General features: G+C 37.8%; 1 protein-coding gene and 1 long non-coding RNA gene across 2 annotated transcripts in view; one reads left to right on the top strand and one right to left on the bottom strand.

Annotated features, from left to right (window-relative positions):
• Positions 1–576: 576 nt before the first annotated feature.
• On the bottom strand, positions 577–13,798 carry atcayb (ATCAY kinesin light chain interacting caytaxin b). Its single transcript, XM_014981821.2, has 14 exons — positions 13,465–13,798; positions 13,050–13,192; positions 10,344–10,449; positions 8,833–8,876; positions 8,533–8,760; positions 8,015–8,173; positions 6,545–6,647; positions 5,807–5,938; positions 5,646–5,732; positions 4,854–4,952; positions 3,806–3,841; positions 3,670–3,723; positions 3,423–3,469; positions 577–1,225 (listed from the first exon to the last, which is right to left on the bottom strand). The coding sequence occupies exons 3-13, from the start codon at positions 10,418–10,420 to the stop codon at positions 3,430–3,432; spliced, it is 1,059 nt and encodes a 352-aa protein (XP_014837307.2). The 5' UTR covers positions 10,421–10,449; positions 13,050–13,192; positions 13,465–13,798; the 3' UTR covers positions 577–1,225; positions 3,423–3,429.
• The window catches only part of LOC148154735 (uncharacterized), an 18,314-nt gene continuing 13,717 nt past the window's right edge, over positions 11,719–16,315 (top strand). The window contains exon 1 of the long non-coding RNA XR_015765843.1: positions 11,719–11,772. This is a non-coding gene — a long non-coding RNA (uncharacterized LOC148154735). The remainder of the gene's footprint in view (positions 11,773–16,315) is intronic.

Raw genomic sequence — 16,315 nt, 5'->3', positions numbered from 1 at the left:
AAGGTGTGAAGGAGGTGAACTTTGAGTTTTAGATAAAAGCTGACATGGTGTCATGTTTCACGGTCAGGAATGTAGCGATACATGGTGGCACTGTGTGACTAAAGACTGATGTTTGTTAACATAATTAAAAGGATTCACACCATTTAAATGCAAAATACGTCTACTTACTAAAAAGACTTTTATCTTTAGTCACTGAGAAATGCAGGGTTAAAATAACCTACCGTATTTTTTGGACTATAAGCCGCTACTTTTTCCCCACGTTTTGAACCATGCGGCTTTTCTGTGGATTTTTCTTCAACCACCAGGGGGCGCTTTAGCAGGAAGTGAATCATTTAGAACAAGCACATGCTAGCAGGAGACACGACGGATAAATTTCTTCAAACTCAAAGACATTTCATTTCTTCTCTTAAGGAGCTCACACAAAATAATTTATAGATCAAAATTACGTTGGTCAATAAGTCACATTGCCAGAGATGTTCAAGGCTGAATAAATGGCAATAAAAGATAAGAAAATATGTTCTGTTAAATACCCAACTGAGCCCTGAAGGTTAGCATTCATGACACAGACAAATCCAGTTTATTTTTTATTGTTTTATTTTTTAGAAACATTAAATGGCACATTTTCATAGATAACAGTTAAAGTAATTCTTCAGGCTCTCTTTCTTTAAATATATTTAATTTTATCTATAACAATTCAGTCTTTCAGTCTTGAAAAAGTACTGCCTTTTTTTTATTTATTTAAAAACAAGACAAATACAAATACCAAAGAAGGAAAGGATACAAACAAGCATGCCGACTGCATATTTAACGCTGGAAAACCTGACAACTGTACAATACTTTTGCATCAGTAACATCTAGAACATGTTAAAGAAGAAGAACATCATTGCACATCATTCAGTAAGCAAATTCATTAAACCAAAGAAAAACCCATGCCAAAATGTTTCAGTTTGATTTTCTCTGCAAGAGGAGTTGTTTTAAGGAATCTTTACAGCTTTCTTTTCATTTAAAATAGTTGCCATGCGTCATAGTGCAACTCAATCTCACATGCAGAAAGCAAACGGTTTTATCTGTAACATCTTGTTGTTAACCGGTTCTGAATTGGTTTAAGTGAGAAACAAGAGAAATACTGAGGAGTGATTGTCCTGCAGCTAACGGGTCCATTCTGTGCAAGAAGCTGCTGAGTTTACTGAATGGCCATTCCCCAGCAGATCTTCAACTCATTGTGCTGCAACGCAAAAACAAAAAAATTCATATGAGTATTATGTGCAACCTTTATGCAACAATAGGTGCATTGTTCACATAGATATCGTTAGGACTCGGTAGTATGTAGAGGCTGTAAATCTAAACTAAATCCAACCGGACACATATCACACTGGTTGGGAGACAGAGCCTGTTTCCATTCCTGGGATGTCAGCCAGTCCACTGGCTGCAGGACCTTTTGATATATGAGGGCAGAGTGGAGCGCACGGACCCACAGGACAGCTCATGGGGTTGGATTTCTGAAATAACCCCATGTACTTTTCCCACTCTAACCCACCCCGACTGGCCCAGGCAGGTATTTCTCCTGATTTCATGGCCGGTACTGCAGCTCATGACTCGTCTGTGAAGCCCAGTAAAAATAGACCTGGATGCTTCTGCGTAGATGAGGGGAGCAGCTGTGTTTTATGTAACATCGGGGAGTCTGTCTGAGGATTAGCTAACATTTGGATTTGGATTCACACGCGGGCTGAATTGCAAGACCTGAAACATGACTTGGCAGAAAAGGAGCCAGGCTTGATGTCTGACAGTAATCAGAGAGCAGCATTCAGTCGGTTCATATTCACAAATACAGTTGTTCCTCAAACCGCTCTTTAATTGGATGTAATGGCTGACGTTTTTATGTCAAAACATACTTCATCGTAACCAAAGACTAATCTATGATGCCTTGCTAAAGTATCAACATTTTGTCCAGTTACAACCACGAACTCCAATCATTCCATCACATTAGACCTGATGTGACGGATCAACGCAGTAATGCAGTTTTGTGAGGTGGAAGAAAAATCATTCATGACGTTCATGCTCTTGTATTCAACACATTGTAGAGGAACCTTTTGCTGCAATAAAGATGCAAGTTGTTGTTGGTCATTTTCTGTTTATAATTTAATTTTGTACATCAAGAAATAACTTTTCTGCCTATTATTCTATAGAGGTAACTCAATATAAGTCACCTAAAGACATCAGTTTTCTCTTTTTGAGTTTGGTCTTTACTTTGACTGAGCCATTCTAAGCCTTTGCTACGATGGGTGTTGTAAGATGCTTTGCACAAATTTACATTTGAGGGTGCAGGTGCCTGTATGTGATTTGTGGATCCCAAAGATCAGAGACAACGGATTGGTGGCCTGACTAGAGCTGATGTAAAGGACTTCCTGCTGTGGACTTCCTGTCATCCATCTTCCGCTCTTCCCAACCAGGTTGAATGTGGTGTATTTCCATTACAAAAATGCACAAAACTTTGTCGACATTCCACAAAAACACAATGTCGCAACTGCAATGTTTCCATTGTATAAGAAACGCAACTGAAGTCACACATGTATAAGTTTGTCCACGTGATAATTCATTAAAAACATGCAGTGCCATGATCCTCCAACTACTTCCTGTCGTCTTCTTCTTCGTAGTTTGAGCCAGTAGCAACATCTGGTTGAGAGGAGACATTTTCTGGGTATACTTTTAATAAGTGAAATTGTTAAGATAATGAGTTAACCTTGAGAAACCAAACTTTCTTTGTACCAAGATCAAGAGTTGATTGGTGTTTATACAACAACTCTTCCAAAAAGGCCAGAAGTCTGGATTAGGGGTGAAATCTGAACTGTAAACAGATTCCAGACCTACTTGGAACCTCTTGGCTGGTTCTTTAAATAATGTTGTCTATAACATTATAGACAACCTGGTCAAAAGTACAGGTTATTTTTTAAACTTCAAACCTGATTTAAAGTTCTCAACAGCTTTATCCCTGATGGCCTGGGGTGTTCCTTGGTCTACATGATGCTACTCTTTCTCTGATGTTCTCCAACAAACCTTTGAGGCCTTCACAGAACAGATGGATTTATAACTTGTGCTATAGTGTGACAAACATAAAAAAAATCCAAGTGCATTGGATACTTTTGCAGGACATCTTGTATTAGCACCGTTAGCGGAGGATCTTTGAACTATTTCAAGAATTAAAGACTCGAGGTGATGTAATAATTAGGCGCCTAGAGCTTGGATGCCAAGATTCCCAACACACGTTTCTGCAGGATTTAATTTGCTGTTTCTTTTGCACACAGAAGCAAATGTGTGTGAAAATCAAACTGTCCCTGTGTGTCAGATATAAGTTACAGAGGACTCACATTACAAGCCGGAGTGCAGAGTTAACGACGGACCATTTAATGACTGGGACCTCTTACCTTAATGTCAGATGTCACTGTTAACCGATGCTAGCATTGACTTTTGCCTGAAAACAACATTCAAATAAAGCAATAAAAAAACATCAGTATTTTCTCTGTCGTCTAATGCTAAAGATTAGCTGACAAATATTTGCAAAAATAATAAACAGAATTTCTTAAATTGATAGCTGATGTGACAGAAATGGAGCTAAAAAAAGGTTTCTGAGAGTGTTGCATAACGTAGCTGCATGAAGCAGAAAGAGGTCACCTTTCTCCAGGAAGAGCTGACTTGGTCTGCTGCTGCTGCTGCTCATGTTCCTGTCTGCAGGAAAAAGACAGTTTTGTTACTTTAAATAATGGTGGAAATGTCTTTTTTTTTTTTTTAAGGAAAATGTGTGGCTTACCTCAACTTTTGTGCTTTTAGCTTCTCTTCATCATACCTAAATTAGATGAAATAATGTGAGTAATAATTCCCACTTGCAGCAGCAGTATGGTACAAAAATGTCTTTATAAGAAGATACATGATGGCTACACAGAGTGTTGGCTGCAGTGACTTTCACAGATCTATGTTATAGGTATACTTATATGAGATGAGAGAATAACATATGTTGGGCCAAAATCCATGTCTGTCATCAAAAACCAGCACGCTCCATGTTCCCAAGACTGGTGCTGCTCTGCTTTGGAACAAACTGCACTTCTAAGGTTTACTGAGTCAAACAGAAAGTGTAACTGTTCCTTTAAATTTTATTGTTTTTACAGCAGCTTTATTAAGAAGATGTTTCTTCTGAGATTGAAGAAAAAATATTGTATTTCAATTTGTGAGATACAAAAGAATGGGAAAGTCACATTATTGAATCAACTTGAAATATAGTTAATATTTTTAAGATTTTTCAGAAACGTTTTAACATTTTAAATAACTAAAGATTATAATTTACTTTGCAGATATTGTAAGACAACAAATATTTTATAGAAAAGCCTAAACTTTTCTGGTCAATGATAAAGGAAAGTGTATAGTGTATAATAATATAAGTGTAATATCATTTGGTGTATTTTAGGGTCTCTTTAATGTTCTTCTTTCTATAAAGTAATATTCAATAAATTTGAATATATGTCCCAATAAGTCTGGTTAGTCAGATTAAAGGTGCCTTATGAAAATAACAACTTTCAACCAAGAATAAAACATACTTTTCCTTAAGCTCACATTTTTGTTTGTAAAAACAATTATTTTTAATTTTGAATGTCATGTTTTCATTAACTGTAAGCAGAAAAACATAATTAACAGAAATAAATGCTTTCAAACACCCATTTGTGTGTAATTAATCAATCTAATATGTTTCATTTAGTGATAAAGTTCCTAAAATAGTATTCTGTTGAATGGGTCTGAATGTTTGCTTGAATTGTGCAAGATGTGCGGCATCTCAACAGCGACCCTTGGTGGTAGAGAGGACTTACTGCAGCACACAGTCGGGAATCTGCACATGCTCCATGGGGATGATGTGACTGAGCTCTTCCAGGGTGTGAACGTATCGGATCTTATCCAGGAATTTCACACTGTGGAGATCATGAACATGTAAAATTAAAGGTAAAATTTATCTAATCAAAACAGCTTCTGTTTGTTAGATAAGCTGCAGCAACACACTGTGTGATAGCAACCTGCGTTTTTATTCAGGGGGTGGAAAGATACCTTTACCTTTTCTTTTAAGGTTTCTGCATATCAAAATTCTATTAAATTTAAAATGTTGACTTATTTAGGAGTTAATAAAACTGACAAATGTACAAGTTGTAAACATGCAAAGGATAATCTGACAATTAATGAGGCGAATTAGTTTTCTGCTTGTGCTTAAGATGGAGTCATTTTGTTTACACACTGGAATGGTAAACACATCTCAGATAAAAAACAATTTTCCTTGATTTCATATAAGAAAAACCTAACTTGACTTGACCCCAGTGTTCCCATTCTAATATAGCTTATATAGGGCTTACAACAGACAAAGATTTAAAAGATTTCAGACCAAATGAAGGGGAAATAATATTGTTTCCACGAGTTATTTACAATTAGTATGTAAGATGACGAATGTGGGGTCAAGCAAAACACCTACATATATATAAAAAATGTTATTGTAGCTTAATATTTAAATGCACAGCCTGGACAGCCTTTACTATTACGAATAATGTTCAATATTCTCTTTAAATTTAGGGGAATAATCACAACCAATAAGCAGACTGAGAGTAAATGTTTCTGACCTGATGAACGGTCGTGAGATGGCCAGGACGGTTCTGATAAACCATGTTGGATGTGCAATGATCAGACACTTCAGGTTTTTTCTCAGTCTGCAAACACAAACGACAAGATTTAAGCTCCGATATCTAAGCATGATTTTTGCTATTGATGTAATTTTTCTTACTTTCTGTCAATCATCTGGTAGCATCTCTTCAGCCAGCTGATTCCAGGCATCTTCCTGCGAGGAGTTGCTCCATTCAGGTAAACAATCATATAATCTTCAGCCACCAGCAGCTCCAGGCTGCTCACAACATACCTGAGAACAATGAGACTTAACTTAAAGCAAGGTTGTTGTTTTTTCCTCTGTGTCTGAGCCAAATGAAGGAGAGAGCACTTGACACTTCATCACTTCTATCAACCTGGTGCCTCAGAGAGACAATGCTGGTCAGAAGTGGAGCAGAAATTGCAACAATGCACCCAGAATCTAAGATTTTTAGTTATAGCTTTCTTCACAAGCAGTCATTCATCACTGAGGCGACAGCGTGCTTTTAAATCCCTCTGCAAAGTGCCGGTTTGTTGCAATTCTCGCATATAGATATCACCACTGTTAATCTTGATATATATATATATATATATATATATATATATATATATATATATATATATATATATATATATATATATATATATATATAATTTTTTTATTTTTATTTTTTTTACATATTTTTCAATTTACAATTATAAATGAATATAACTAAACTAACTACAAGTCTGAACACAACTAAAAATTGAAACATAAAAATGATTATGTAGGCTTTTTAAGATTATTAAAGTAACGAAAGCGTGTTTGTGACGTTTGATGAATTTATGCAGTAAAGTGAGACTGACGATGATGCATCTGTGAGACATCAGAGGAACTTACAGAAACAGATTCTCCATGATGTATGTGTAATCATCACAGCTGCTGTCAGGGAGGTAGCAGGCTGCAAACACAATGATGGCGTTCAGACCTTCACCATAATAACCTTAGAGAGAGAGAAAGAGAGAGGGAGAGAGAGAGATTCAAGGTGACCACTTATGACGTTTTTGTTTTATTGCTACCAGATTATTAACTAGTAGTCAGACATTTTTATAAATAATACAGTTGAAAATAAACACTGCTTATCTTTTCACCAAGATCCTTGTTTCATGATACCAGGAAGGTTGCTTTTGTCAGAATTCTGCATTCTGTTATGTAAGACTTTTTTGTGTTCTAGATTTTTTTGGTGTTCATTAAATCTTCATCTTCACCGTCCTCCAGTTGTACGGTGTACATTTTAGGACAATCCTCGGATCTTAATCCTCACACATTAGAAAAATCGGCCTCATTTGTCAGACCGAAGACAAAAAGCCATCAGATCTCTGACTAAACGCCATCAGAATAAAATGTCTTAGCAAAAATGGCTTCAGACGAAAAGGTCTCAGAAAAAACGGAAAACGGCGTTACAAAAAGCTCCCAAAAGGTGGAGCCATTGTCAAAATACGTCATCAATGTGCGACAGTGGCAGATGGTAAGATAAAGGCTCCTCACATCATGGCGTGCATGAGCATTTAAATCCACACCAACAGCAGCAATGGAGGTAAAAATGTGAGAACACAATCAGCAATAAATTGATGGTTATATTTACAATGTAATACTCAGCACTGTGAGAGAGAAGAAATAAATAGATTAGAAATTAGCCCCAAAACACCAATACCAGTTATACCGCCATGGAGTCTTCCTCTGGCTATGAAAAAGAAAACATATATATATATATATATATAGTACATTTATACGTAATATATACATGGCATATATTATAATTATTCTATTATTGTGTTTTTTAAGTAGACAGACAGATTGATTGATGGATGGCGTCACCTGTTGGGAGTTTCTCCGTGACGCCTGAGAGCTTTTCATCTGACGCTGTTTTTTCTGAGACTTTCTATTCTGATGCCGTTTAGTCAGAGATCTGATGACTTTTTGTGTGTGGTCTGGCATCTGAAGCCGTTTTGTGTGAGGATGTTTTCCTGAGACCTGAGGATTGTCCTTAAATGTACACCGTACAGCTGTCATTTCTGCATTTGGGTCCTAAAAAAGTGAGATGTCTTTGGCTTCAAAAGAACATTTTATCCTTAAAGTTATTGTACTAGAAGCAGGAGAAATGTACAAATGATTTTGAGAAGGCCAAAATTGGGATAGTTACCACTCTAAGTTAAAGCATTTCTAAAACTGAGGTTCTTATGGAGTATTCCCAATTTGCAGGTGTCAGTTTCTATCAATTCAACAAAGGAGAAGATTGGTGATGTGTCAGTAGGGTCATAGGTCGATCTAGACTCATTTATGAATGAATGAACAGACACTTTAGCTAACCTCCATGGGTGACCACTCGCAGGTAAGGTCTGATGATCTGCATGTCAATCCGTTGCTCCTGATCTCCGATTATCACCGTTCGCCACAGACGACCAGAGGAGTCTCTCTCCTCTTCACCTTCACCTGGAAGACGTTTGGCTGTGGCCACAGGAGTGTCATCTAAAAAATAAAAAAAACAGCTTCATGGTAGTTTATTCATCCTTTAGCTAATTTTAGCAAATAATTTACTTCATTGTGCATCAATATGATAAAAAATAAAGCAGCAAAATTAAAATATTGCAGCTTTTATTTGTATTTAATTAGCTTGTGATTTTAAATAGTTTTTTTTATACAAAAATGTAAAAAAATTTGAGTGAATAAATAAATTGATTTTTCATTACTTTTAGTTGCAAATAATGTTTATTATTATAGTTTAGTTCCAATCTGCCTTCATTTTCTCTCTTTGTTTTCACCAGCATAATTCATGATGCAGAAGAATGACCTCCTCATTTTGGGGTCTTAATCTTAATTTTTCTGACCTTCCCACTCCAGCTCGTTGCCGTTGTTCAGGAACTCCAGTGAGTCGGTCTCATCTGGAGTCTCAATGTCGTCGACGTTGATGTCAAGGTCGTCGGGCGTTTCCAGGAAGTCGTCCGAGAGAACGGAGCCCTCGCTCTGATCCAGGGACAGGTTCATGTCGGGGGCGACCAGTGTGCGGCGCTTTCTCTGGTTCATGGACTCCCCGACATTCAGGCTGGTGGGAGGATCTGCAACAGCAAGCAGGTGTAAGTTTACAGTTTATGCTAGACGATCCAAAGCTGGGTGTTTATTCCACTTACTGCTTCTGTTGTCAGTGAGACCAACTCCGTCCTCTGGCAGCGGCCTGCACAGACAGCACAATTAAAATTATACATTAAAACAATTTAACAGCAATTCTGTAGAAAGTAGAAATGCTCTCACTGTTCACTCTTTATCTGTAGTTTTTATGTCATCACTCAGTGTAATCGTCTTTTGTCTGAGAAAGCAACACCAGTGTAATTACCGACTCCCCTTAAGGATTTATTCTGTAGACACCTTTAAGCTTGATGTGTGGGAGAAATGAGGGCTGGATTACAGTAGATACTATCTTTACTGTACCAACATGCAGACTGAGAAAAAGACAGGAATTTATCCAAACACACCTTAAACATTGCAAGTAAGGGCAAGCTGATGCGCTGACTGAGTCGGCTGTTTGAGTTGTTTCAGCGCCTCGCAAATGTTTTCACACACCTATAACTTCACATTAATATATTTAATTTGGAAAGACCAGGGTTTGTTTTAAAATGATATGAGCAACAAGAAATCCAGTTTCTGGAAGAGTCAAATAGGATGACAGCAAAGACTTAAAAAGAAGTTACTGTAGCCAGATGAGACCAAAATGTAATTGCTCAGCCTCAATTCGGTTCAATTCGGTTTGTAAGGAAAACAAACACTGCAGATCAACCTAGAAACACAGTCTAGATTGTGAAACAAAGTGATGGCAGCATCTTGATGTGGGGATGTTTTTAGTCTGCAGAGAAACTGGTCAGAGTTAACGGGATGGTGCAAAGTTTTAATTTTCACCAGAAGAATACAAAAGAGTAGTTTATATCAAAGCATTTCCATGTCCAAAGACGGCCCAGTCAAAGTCTAGATTCATATCCAATTCAGTCTGTGGCAAAACCATCGTAAATTAATGTTTACAGAACTGTTTCGAAAGAAAAATAAACAACATTTTCCGTCTTTAGATGTGCAAAGCAAGTAAAATCATATCGCAAAACACCAAAGCTGTGACTGCAGCAACTAGTCGTTTAAAAGCTAATTATGGGACTTATGGAGGCAACTGCCTGCACACAAAGTAATTTGAGGGTTCCATGGTGAAACTTTGATTACACATGAAACTTGAAAAGCATTCTTCAGGTCATGAATTTGTGGAATCCACACTAAAATGGCTATTGTTCGGAAAAATAACAGCAAAACAGAGACCAGTGTGACCTTATTTTCATTGCTTCTAATATATTTGCTCATAAAAACTCTGATTATGCCAATGCATGTATTATTAGATACAATAAAGACTTGTATAAGGAGACAGGAGATATATACTTTTATTCTAATACACTATATTACAGCATAGCACACACATTTTCCACTGACGTCTTTCATGCTTTGCCAGCTGCTATTTTGTTCTGTGACATGCTACAGTTTGTACTCACAACAGAAAGAACACACCTGCTCCCCCGTTAGCGTCTGACAGACGCACACGTGACTCATTTTCCATCCATCCCAACCCGCTTGTCTCAAACTGCACACAGACCCAGCCGTAGACAAATACCTGGGGAAGTCCTCGTCCTGCCACTCGTCCTTGACCTCCATGCTGTCCATGCGCAAAGTGGCTTCTGCTGTACCCATCCTCTGCAGGGAGGACGGGCTTCAGCTCGCTTTGGATGACAGAAAGAGGGAATAAGTAGTGAAGGGCGAGAGATGATGTGTTACAACACATCATGTTTAAAACAGCTTTAAGCTCAGGTGCAGAATAAGGGAGCAAAATAAACAGCAGTAGCACTGCTTATGCTAATTAATATTAGCATAATATAGATTATTATATATTATATATATTGATCCCAGATTAATATAGATATATAATGTGCATTACTGTAGTTTATTTCACATAAAAGAACCAATTTAAGTCATTCAGTGGCCATTGACCTGCTTCGAACATGTTTCACTCTGAACAACATACTTTATCATGAAGGAGCATTTTTACCTATAAACACATTTTTATTAACTATAAAATATAACGGAGCATAAAATTGAGCCCTGGGGAACTGATTGCTAAACGTTCCAAAAATGTAACTTATTTATCCATTTTGGAAAACAAACTGTTTTCTACACAAAATAAAACAACTGAAACTCAAATCAAAGTTCGTTAACAGCCTGTGGAGTACAACAAACTAAATACATTTTTATTGGTCGATATCCAATATGCCGATACACTAAAACTCACTTGGCCGATAACCATTACCAATGCCAATATTTTTTTCCTATACCTACTTACTGAAACTTTATTGCTTTATCTAATGGGGAGTTAAAATATTGCTACCAATGCAAATGCTAAAAAGGAGGCTGAAAATAATGCAACATTTCAACTTGCAAATTTATTCATGACATTTACTCTTTTTAAGACAATGGCAGAGCTATAATTAAGGCAGTATATTAGTAATATATTCCATTTCTAACTCACAGTTTTCACTATTTACAGGAAAATGATCGTCAAATGAATGCGTGACGTCACGTGAGAGTGGATTTTTGACCCCAGCTGCTCCAGGGAAGGAGACTAAACTAAAACACTGATTTGCTCATACAGCAGCCATTCCCTGAAGGCAGCAGCACAGTCATCTCAGATGTGCATGCACGTAACCGAAGCACAGGTCTTCATCTACTGCATTAACTTTCATTTCTGGTTTTTCGATGCGCATCTGCAGAGTCTGCTGTGTTTGAATCATTTATAGAAGTATCAGTCAAGCTAAATAGAGCAAACCCATCAAAGGGATTTTCCTTCACAAATAAATCTCTGTCCCAACCTGAGTTTATTTAACAGACGTCACCCCAGCCCATTAGTCCAGTGGGATGGAACTGATTTGATACAGTCTATTTTTGGACCTAGAACTCCAATTGTGGGGTAAAAGACACATGCTCTGTGCCTGCAGGCCCCTGATGCTGCTGTGCTGGGATTGGGGAATCGAGGTCGACTGTTTAAACCCGTAAGTTGCAACATTTTTCTTTTGCAATCCTAAAACAAAATGTTATTCTTTGCCTATTAAGGCTGAACCTCCTCTCACAGAAATCGGTCATATCTCAATGAGCAACAAGGATTGTAATCACAAATGTCACTTTGACAGCCTTGCTTGTCCATTCAGTGAACATCTCAGACGCGGACGCACGTGTCTGGTGAGGATTTGTGTCCAGATGGCAGCAGGGCTGCCTTTGCCTTTGTGCCAACCAGAATATAAAAGAGATGAAAAGCAAACTGTTGCACAAGACGGTGATTACAGGTTTTTCTCCTGACAGGTTTTGTCCCTTTGAAATCGAGTAAATCAGAGGAGTTCCCCTGTGAGAGAGCGATATTTGTGTTGGCTTGCAGCTTGAAAGGCATTATTGAGGATTAAAGATAACTCAGATGAAATGATTTATTACGAGCTCCGTTTCCTCAACTTGTTTGTCTTTATCTAAAGGCAAAAGGGAGGGATGACAAGACCTGAAAACATCAGAGATCCTCTGCAGCATTTAATGTCCCTTACAAAATAAACAGTAATAAAAGATTTAGTTTGGTAATGATATGATCTAAAATAATTAGCTTTATGAAAAGAGCACTTAGTTTCTTTAGAATAAACTGTTTAGCCCTGACGCTAGCTCATTGTCTGCTGTCTGCTAGCTAAAACCTGAAAACAAGTGAAAACATTTTCAATAATCTACAATAAAACCTAATGATCTTTGAATTTCTAAAGATGCAGTTTTCACTCTACACCTGGGAGTTGACCTTTCACCTACTAGAGCTGATTTTAGTTATGTGGTTATGTTCAAAACGTTTTTGGCGAATGTTTGTCCATCTTATAGGAATGGGTCGTATCAAAATGTGTATGTCCTTAAAGGGCCGGTTGTGCCAGAATGTACTGATAAAAACCATTAAACTGTTATTTAATGCTGATTTTAATTGAATAATATTTTATTTGACCATCTTCTCACACTGAGTGGCCTAAGAGTGACCTTTAGCAAACAGAATCAGTTGGAAACAAAACTCGACTCTCCCTACAGCTTAGAGAGACGAAGGCGGGAACGACATGAACAGACATGCAAGATCCTTCTTCCAGTGTTTGGAAAAGAAACATTTCTGAAGAGAAATTCCTCCAATCTGAATTGTGATGGATTATTTAATGTAGCTTCAGCCTGCTGTAGATTCATGTCTAGAAATCTGACAGTCTATCCTGAGGTTTTTTTATCCAGTCGCAATCCAGAAACAAAAATCTTGCAGAACACTTACGTTATATAATGATGTAGTTCTGCTTTTCCTTAAACCAGCAGACGGCGGGTCATCACTGTTTACCTCTCCAGGTGGTGTGCTCCTGTTTTTAGGGTAGTTCCTGTTGCGTACTGATGCTGCTGATGGAGGCAAGTCGTGTCTTCCTGTGGAGAGAGGATTGATGAAGGGAGTCTGGAGGTGACATCACAGTGCTCTCATCTTTTACCCAGACGGATCCCAGACTGACTTTTGGACAAAAAAAAATATTCTAACTCTTTACAGTATTCTCTTTTTTTCCTCCAATTTGCCTCTGCTCTTCCCCCCTCATCATCATCCTCCACCCGCTAACACTAAAACCCCCGGGCTCTAATCCGTTCGGATGATGTCAGCCGTATGGGAGCAGCGTTCTGACGGTTATGTAATCCCAGCTGCCTACCTTTTTCCTTTGATTCTGTCAGGCTGGTCGTTGGCAGGATCACCTGTTTTCCTCCAGTTTAGTCCATTTCGGATCCATCTTGAACTGACTTTTCATTCTCTCCCAAACTGTAAAAGATGGTTCCTTCTCTCTCAACCTCGTTCCCTGGCAACAGCATCTTCCTCCCTCACACAGCTTCTATCTCTCTCCTGCTTTTTCTCACCATCTCTAATAGCCTCTCTCACTCTCTGTGAAACTCCTCCTTCATATGAACTCACCTCCTCTCCTCTTTCTCGCTGCCCGTGATGCCGTCGCCACCTCCCCTTCCTCTCTTTCTGTCCTGCTTTCCTCACAGCTGCTCTGAGTGCGACGACAGTAAACACACAGAAGCGTTTCGCTCTTATTGACCGTGTTTCTCAGCAAAAGCAGCCACAGTTTGAGCTCCTCTTTCCACCGTCTGCTGTGGGAAAATATGGATTTTTGTTTTTTTTTTACTGTCCTGCACTACACCAAAAACACTGCAAGCTAAAACAATCTGTTCTTTCACCAACATATATGCCATAAACCACGGTTTTGGTGTTCACACTCAATGTTTTGTCATTATATATACAAACAGAGTTTTGTCGAAATAGGTCAGCCAGCAGGTGGCGTGAGAGAGCCCCAAAGAAACCTGGAAGAACCGATTATGCCATAAAACTTTAGTTTTCCTTGCTTGTGGAAGGAGAGAACTCCACTTTTCTGATTTTGTTTTGGTGTTTTCAGCATTAAAATCTGGTAACATCAGGTTAAATTTTAGCTACAGCTTAGCAAGTTTTAAACCAGTACCACTGAGGGAGTAAATCTTTCAGTGAATGTATACTTTTAGGAGTTTCAGCTGTTGAGGTAAAACGGCAAAAACAAATGAGACACATTGATACTAATTGTATTTTTACATTGTTAATCTTTCTCCAGGACAAGGTGCACAGAACTAAATAATGAGAATTTTAATTCAAAAATACTTCATTGATCCCAAAGGGAAATTAAATGTTGATGTAACTCATTAATCCAAAGTCTTTGAAGAGTTATTGTAGACAGTGATGGCCCTCGGCAGGAAATGTTTTAGAGAAATTATAAACGTAAATCTAATGTTAATTGTGGACACAACTGGTTTTGGAATAGATAAAACAAGCTGACATTAAGCTTCTTGAAGAGTGTCCATAAAACCCTGACCTGATAGAAAATATGAGGCGATATTATGTTTTTGTACTTCTATTTGTGTTTCTACTGCTTCTAAAAACAACTTAAGTTCTTAAAACTTAGAAGAATTTGATAATAAGTCAATGCTTTTTGGTGTCTTGAAAATTATCCGTTTCAAAAAACTTCAGAATGTAACATGCAAGGCACTATGCCGTTACCTAGCAACCCCACGGAAGCCCGGCCTGTTACCTAGCAACCAAAGCAGAACTTGAGCACATTTGGTCAACTGGTTTTACAGTGGCTGCTGAAAAAACAACAAAAAAACAAGAGTTTTGCTGTTTGTTGATGTACCACCCAGAAACCACTTGATGCTTCTGCATTTTAAAGATGTAAACGATGAGTTGGGGGGCGTGGCCATAAGCAGCCTGTTTGGATTTAAAGTTACAAGGTAACAAAGCTAACACGTTGTTCTAAAAGGAGAGTAAAATAGGCAGAACTGATCAGACTAAAACTGTAGAGAACATGTTTCATATAGCCCATAGACCTGTCCTAACAGAAAAGATGATTTGAGGACTCTCTGAGTTTAATAGATAAACTTTAAAATAAGGGTCCAAACAGCCAATATAAATGAGCTCTACATTTTCTGTTAAAAAAAATAGACAAATGTTGAGTCAGAATTATGCCAGAAACCACTTGGCTGATTTGCAATTTAAGGGATATTCATCCAAATATTAGAAGTTGTGTATTTATTTGAGCCAGTATAATTTTTACACTGTTTGGATTAGAGAATACCATCAGTAAATTTATGCTTGCAAACTAATTAATTAAGTCTTTTGTTTTATAATGACACCTTTCGATTAAATACATTTCATGTACTCTCCTCATGTCACTGTTTCTAATGGTGACTGAAATCTTATGTTCAAAATGAAGTTATCCAGAAACAAAATCAACATGTAAGTTTGACAAAATGTAACAAACTCCAGATTAAAACATTAGCAACTGTGTTTGGTGCCATGTGACTAAGTGGGCAGCAAAAGAGGATGTTCTGCTTGAGTGGTGCGTCCATTTTCTAAAGGTGAACATTGCCGCAAAGACAAGCAACTGGCGCCAGCCATCAACCCCGCCGGCTGCCCCTCCCTCAGAGTGATCCGTAATTATGTCAAGAGGGGAAAATAGTGTCCCTTTGAAAAGTGTTCTTAATCAAACCCAATTAATTCCGCTCTTTTCCCTTATTATTATCACCGTGGACCACGTCCCGCTAGCCAGCCTGTTAACTAGAGCCTGGGCCCAGCAAAGGTCATGCTTGGTCAACCAAGATAACATCATAATGCATGTAATTAATTACTAGCTGCAGTATGTCATGAGCGTATTCTGGGTGCAGTTTGCATGATATTCTCTGGTTTATCATCTCAAATTATTCTACAAAGGCTCTCAAAGCTAAATTTTATGGGTGCATAAGATTATAAAAGTACCTCTGTGGTTGAGAGATGATGTTTGCCAATTAAAACTCTGATGGACTTTCATTTTATTCAAGCAGAAATTAAGATAAGTTAAGAGACAACATCTCCTCTGACATGGAGGTATTGTCAAGGTGAAAACAGAAAAATGAAAGAACTAAATACAAAATTAATCATGAACATGCTACACACTTTAAATTGATTAAATCTAAGTATCTTCTAGGGATCATTCTCACACT

The sequence above is a fragment of the Poecilia mexicana genome, unplaced genomic scaffold, assembly GCF_051168715.1.
Source record: "Poecilia mexicana isolate PSO_F unplaced genomic scaffold, ASM5116871v1 scaffold_17, whole genome shotgun sequence".
In the NCBI taxonomy this organism is placed as follows: domain Eukaryota; kingdom Metazoa; phylum Chordata; class Actinopteri; order Cyprinodontiformes; family Poeciliidae; genus Poecilia; species Poecilia mexicana.
This window is presented reverse-complemented; position numbering and strand designations above follow the sequence as displayed.